Source organism: Pagrus major, chromosome 4, assembly GCF_040436345.1.
Source record: "Pagrus major chromosome 4, Pma_NU_1.0".
NCBI classification, from domain to species: domain Eukaryota; kingdom Metazoa; phylum Chordata; class Actinopteri; order Spariformes; family Sparidae; genus Pagrus; species Pagrus major.
The window spans coordinates 21320490-21326489 of record NC_133218.1 but is presented as its reverse complement, the minus strand read 5'-3'; the positions used below and the strand labels follow the sequence as shown (position 1 = coordinate 21326489).

The window sequence follows — 6000 nt, the reverse complement described above, 5'->3', positions numbered from 1 at the left end:
GTTTTCTCTTCAGTTTTTTCCGAAAAAATGTCGTCATGTAATTGGGGCCTTAGTTTAACTTGTTAGCATGCTAACATCAGCTGATTAGCACTCAACACAAAATACATCTGAAACAGATACAAACAAAAAATTTAGGTATTCCAGCATCAACCAAAATATTAATTGAAATAAAATTTTTATCTAATGATAGCACTGAATTAAAGTTAAAGGGAAGTAAAGGAAGCTCTTGCAGTTCATCCCGAAGGGGTCGTGAATGTGTGTGCCAAATTTCATGGCGACTCATCCAATAGTTTCACAAAAAAACCCCCAAATTTAACTTGACGTTTCTGCTAAAAGAAAGTCACCAATCACCAAAGTCTTTTACATCGTCTGAGAAACATGACGGTCTGTACCAATTTTTCATTTTATTTAGTATATGAGATATTTCAAAGTATAAATGTATATTTTGACCTCATGGTGGCGCTGAAGGAAAAGTTAAGGGATCACCAAGGTATGATGATTCATCCCCTGAGGAACATGAATGTCTACAGAAAATGTCATTGGCTGTCCATCTGATAGTTGTTGAGATATCGAGGTGGGACCAATGTAACGGACCAACTGACCAACATTGTTATCTGTTGAGCCTAAAAATGGCTTTTTGGGACATTTTGTGAGCAGATAGTAGACATTCAGTTATCTTTACTACAGACCAAATTAATATGATTTCTTTTTAGTTTGCTGGACTACTTGATGGTTCTCAGTTTGGAGTATATATCACACGTTTTGGTAAGAATAATGATAAGTCAGCGTTGAGTTGAAGAACTCTGCGGGGAGTAAAAAATGTAGGATTATAGTCAATATTTTCACTTTAAGAGGATCTGATAGATTATCTTCAGTCCCAAAAATCTACACAGCAAAGCAAAACTGCTTTAGTGAGACAAATGTGATATGACAACGAGGTAAAGAGCACAATAATTTCAGATATACGATAAGATATTTAATGCAGTCAACTGTCACTGCAGTGTTTCCATTTTAACACAAAGGTAATTAGAAAAGTTTGTGGTTTTCCAATTTTATTCATTCACAATTGATAGAATTATTTTTCTACTTGAACAGAAGAAATAAAAACAACTTTGGGAGATCTCACATGAAAAACTACAAATAAGATTTTAATTTGAACTGAAATTAAGTGAGATTCTGTTTTATAATCTGAATCATTCTGCATGTTTGTACCTATAAAAGATAAAACATTTCATAGTTTATAGTTTGGTTAAAAAAAAAAAAAAATCACAGTATACAGTACATAAGATTCCTCCCACAATTTGCACTTATCTAAAATTATGATGTACAACCACGTGTCGACAGAAGAAGGGGAAAAAAAAGAATAACAACAAATAAAAACAGACTTTTCTTTTACAAAGCACTGCTGGTAGCCACTACAGTTGAGGAGGTAGCTTCCTTAGTTAGCATCCCATTTTTGATTACTTGTTTTCAAATAATTTACATACAAATAAAAAAAACTAAAAAAACAAACAAACAAAAAAAAACAGTAACCAAACTACTAAAAGATCTTTGTACATTTTCACCAGATGGGACATCAGACATCTCAAACAATCAACGGACATTTTGGTTGGTGCAAGAATTGACACACCCAGTCGAGACAACGCCTGCATGAATACAGATAATAAAACCCAAAAGATTAAAATTAAATGGTGCATTACAAGGACACGAGAATGTCTCGTTGGTGGAAGGAAACGTTTCTCTACATCGCCTAAATTCCTGAGCACTCACATGACGTGCACTTGTGGATACATGCTCTGAGGGTGTATCCACCTTTACTGTGTACAGTCATGCTCCAGCACACCAAACATCAGTCAATCCCTCGTCACACAGTCTCACTCAGGTCAGCTCTCAGGGGGGAAAGAGATCTGCATTATGTTCTTTACAATATAATAATGCTCTTCTGATGAGCTGTACAATAAAACAGGGTTATAACAGACTGAAAAGAGCAAAATGTTTGAGTCACTCTGGAGGCAGTGAATTAAAGATAATTCTTATTATTTCAAACATAGGCCTTATTTTTCCTACTTTTATGCCGATTTATTCTGGTTAGAATTTTTACAATTACTTCACTGTAGAGCTCCAAGAACCTCATCAGGTACACAGACTGCCCACATGCACGCAAACACCAAAAACTGCAGATACTTGTCTTTAAATATCTGTGGTTGAATAACGATCACCCACATTTCCATTATAATGCTCCATTTCATACTTATTGGCTCCGCTTGTACTCTTACTTGTTGACTCAGCTGGCTGCCAGTCTTGTGCTGCCTTCACATTTAAATTGGAAGAAGTGGAAGAGTGGGATTACATTCACGTGTTTAACTTGGAAGGTTTTCATGTGTTTAACTTGTTGCTTACGAGCCAGATTGTGTTTAAAATCAACCAGAATCGTACGTCAGCCATTACTCTTCTCATAAGATCAACTGGCATGAGTACAGTTGTTTTTTGTTGATTTGATTGATAAGCATCAAACCAAATTATGTTATTATTATTATTATTACAGCAATTATAGTCCTTACAATTACAGTTATTATCTACAATTTGTGGGGCAAAATAAAACCAAAGCCTCATGCCCAGTTAGATAAGATTAATGATCCCACATAATCTGTATGCTAATTATGGAGCTACAGTTTGTAGCCAGTTAATTTATCTTAGCAAGTCTGAGCTCAATGGGGAAAAAGTCCGACTGTCCAAAAGTGACTTAATCCACCCACCAGCACATCTAAAGCTCACTGATCAACACATGATATCGCGTTTGTTTAATTCTTCAGGTTTTGAATAGATTAAACAGGTTAGCCGTTTCCCTCCTCCTCTAGTCTTTATGCTAATCTCAGATAACAAGCTGCTGTCTGTAGCTTCACACTTAGCATACAGAGTTGAAGTGCAAGTGATCTTCAAGAACATTTAAGCACATTTCCAAAAATATTAAATAATTCCTTTGAACTTTTTGACGTGATGATGGGAAGTAATACTTTAATTTACAGGATACTCTAATTTAAGACAGATTATACTAAACAAAAACACGTTGTATTCAACAGAGCAATGAGCCAACAATTGTTCCGTCAGCCAAAAATAAGTTTTCTGTTTGTTGGGTTTGATTTGTCTCTTGGCCCATTGACAAACAGAACATGTAGCTCTGCGGTTAGGAAATAAAAAGTTGGATCCTAATCACACAGCCTGATGGCAAAAACTCAAAAAATAAGGCCTAGATTTAAAAATAACTGGAATAATCCTCCAGACTAATGAAAATAATGGCCTAAACCAGTGCGGTTTTTATGAAAAGTTAAACAAAGAGATTTGCTGTTGTTTTGGTGAATGCTTAGTTTATATTGTATCATTCAAAGGCCACCGTTCGTACACCTGAAATCGTCTCCACCCGGACACTCCTGCTGCTCAAACAATAAATAACAATGTTTCACCACCACCAAGCATAGTTGTTGCTAAAACAGTGATATCTGCTACTTTTATCACATTTTTTGTCTTAGTGACTTAAAGCAAAGAAGTGTTTATTATAGACTGCCATTTGCTTATACCATTCTCACGCCGGTGGATTACGATCACGGGCAGGTTGGGCAGAAGTTATTGCTGACGTTACATTATTCCCCTCTGGTGGATGAGGACCACCTGGAAGTTACATTCACACAGAAAAGTCTAGGATGAGTATTACATTTGCTACATTTATGTAAAAAAAAAAGAAGAAAGAAATCAAAGTATAAAATCAACAGTTGCAGTGAAGGAGTTTTAAAAAAGGACAACATGTCTAACAATTTAAAATGAAAAAGCTTATAAGTACAGGTGAAACAGAGAAATCGCAAATCCTTTGACACGTACATTGAGGCTGCAACATCCCCAAATCAAACTAAAAGCAAGAGGCAGGCACTGGTGGCAAGATTTTCCTTTGCAAGATCCTTTGTCGACCAGTTTGTGACATGATATGCTCAGTTCAGCTCACTTGGAAATGGTCTCTAAGTTCAAAAAGCATTCCAAGTTCCCTTTAAATGATTGGTTGCATCTCTGTTTACTCAGTAAATACAAACATAAGTGCTCGCTGAATAGTCTTTTAGCAGGGTAGTTGGCACATTTGTCGTTTGATATAAAAATGTTTTCTTGTAGCATCTAAATTCACATGACAGAGATCTGTGTGACGTACTGGCACTCTGAAGTGTCCTTAGTCCTTGACTCGAGGTATGTTGTATGAGTAGTGTACCAGAGGAAGGCCTCTGCTCTGACAGAAGCAGGCCCTGCCACAGGCCTGAACCTGGTCCGAGCTGTCCGACACAAATGAGTCCCCCTCGTCTGCGTACTCGGACTGAGCGGAGGGTGTGCCGCTGTCTGCCCAAAACCCATCGGTGCGCTGGCAGACTGCAGCTCCCGCCAGGAGGGTGGGACAGCTATGAGACTTCACCAAGTGTCTACAGACTGTGGAGGACGAGGGAGAAGAGCAGGTCCTGGCATGCAGTGCAGCCTCGCACTGCTCGCAAACAACTGTCTCTCCACAGAGCTGCGAGTAAACCCCACAGTCAAAGCCCACATGGGTGGAGGAGCCTCCATCCGTGAGCTCCGACCCTCCACCTCCATCGTCTTCATGACTTTCCGTACCAGCCTTCACCTCCCTGCTCAAACCTCCACGGCCGCGCAGTCTCAGCCAGTCCTCCCTGAAGGCTGGGCTGAAGAAGACGTACAGCACTGGGTTCAGGCACGCAGGCAGTGGGAAGAAAATGAGCGTGACAGACTTGGCGATCTCCGGGCCACCAGCTGTAGAACCAGTCAAGAGAGGGGCGAAGGAGAAAGCTGCCACAGGGCAGAAGAAGATGCAGTTGGTGAAGATGAGCCAGGCTACATGTCTAAGGGCACCCGTCTGCTCCGGATCTGCCAGCTCCACCCTGCCCAGGTGGCAGTACAGCTGGGTGTACACAGCTGCCGTAAACAGGTAGGCCAGCGCGTTGAGCAGCACCAGAACGACTGTAACACTCAGAGCTGGACTCTCACCACCAGCGAAAGGCAGGCAGAGCGGAGAGGCCGACTGGTCACTGGACGTCAGGAGAGGCAGGCAGGCTCCAGCAGCAGCCAGCAGCCCCAGTAGTCCTGCGGCCAGGCTGAAGCGCCGATCTCCCCTCCAGCATCCGCGATAGCTGCCGCCATTCCTCCTGGGCGACATCATAACCTTCCCGAGAATCGTCCGCACGGCCACGCTGCGCTCCACAGCCGCCAGTGATAGTAACAAGACAGCCCACTCTGATGAGAAGACAGCTAGAGCTCCTGTGATCTGACAGCCAGGCCCCATCTCCCACCACACTCCGAACTCAGCGAAGGAGCCCCAAGTAGCAACATCGAGCACGGTCAGCACGCCGACATACAGGCCTGTAAGCAGGTTGGCCAGGGCCAGCAGCCCCATCAGCAGCCTGGCTGGAGAGAGTGCCGGGGTGAGGGAGTGGGAGTGGCCTGCCCCTTGGTGTGTGGGGGAGAAGGTGGCCACGAGCACCAGGCTGTTAAAGACCAGCGACACCAGGCAGATGAACCAGACTGTGAGACGGATCATCCAGTTACCCAGCAGGTGCTCACAAGGCTTGAAGGCTCCTGAAGACAGAAACACTTTATTGAGTGGTCTAGTTTTTGGATTATCTCAAGCTCTTCAACACTAATTGGTAAAAGTAAACAGACACATAATAAAAGCTGTTTAATGCTTACCTGGTGAAGGAGAGCAATGCATAATCATTGAGATTCTTTCCACATCCTCCCCACCTAAAAATAAATAATGTAAAATCATAAATAGTGGCCATATCCAAAAAAAAGTTGTCAGATCTATACAGTATGTCAGTATGCTAACTGTGAACTGCTTTTATTTGACTTTCCAAATTCTTGTTCCTGCTATATAACGATTAATGATATTTAAGTGAATTATTACATATTCAACAGTTCTAGAAAACAAGCATAAGATCATCCAGAACCTGAAAGTCA

At 41.4% G+C, this 6000-nt stretch overlaps 1 protein-coding gene across 1 annotated transcript in view; it reads right to left on the bottom strand.

Annotated features, from left to right (window-relative positions):
• Window positions 1–961: 961 nt before the first annotated feature.
• Window positions 962–6000, bottom strand: part of lgr4 (leucine-rich repeat containing G protein-coupled receptor 4) — a 40570-nt gene continuing 35531 nt past the window's right edge. Inside the window, exons 17-18 of the mRNA XM_073463987.1 lie at window positions 5731–5784; window positions 962–5619 (exon numbers count right to left, since the gene is read on the bottom strand). Of these exons, the coding sequence (XP_073320088.1) occupies window positions 4211–5619; window positions 5731–5784 (1463 nt within the window). The 3' untranslated portion in view covers window positions 962–4210. The remainder of the gene's footprint in view (window positions 5620–5730; window positions 5785–6000) is intronic.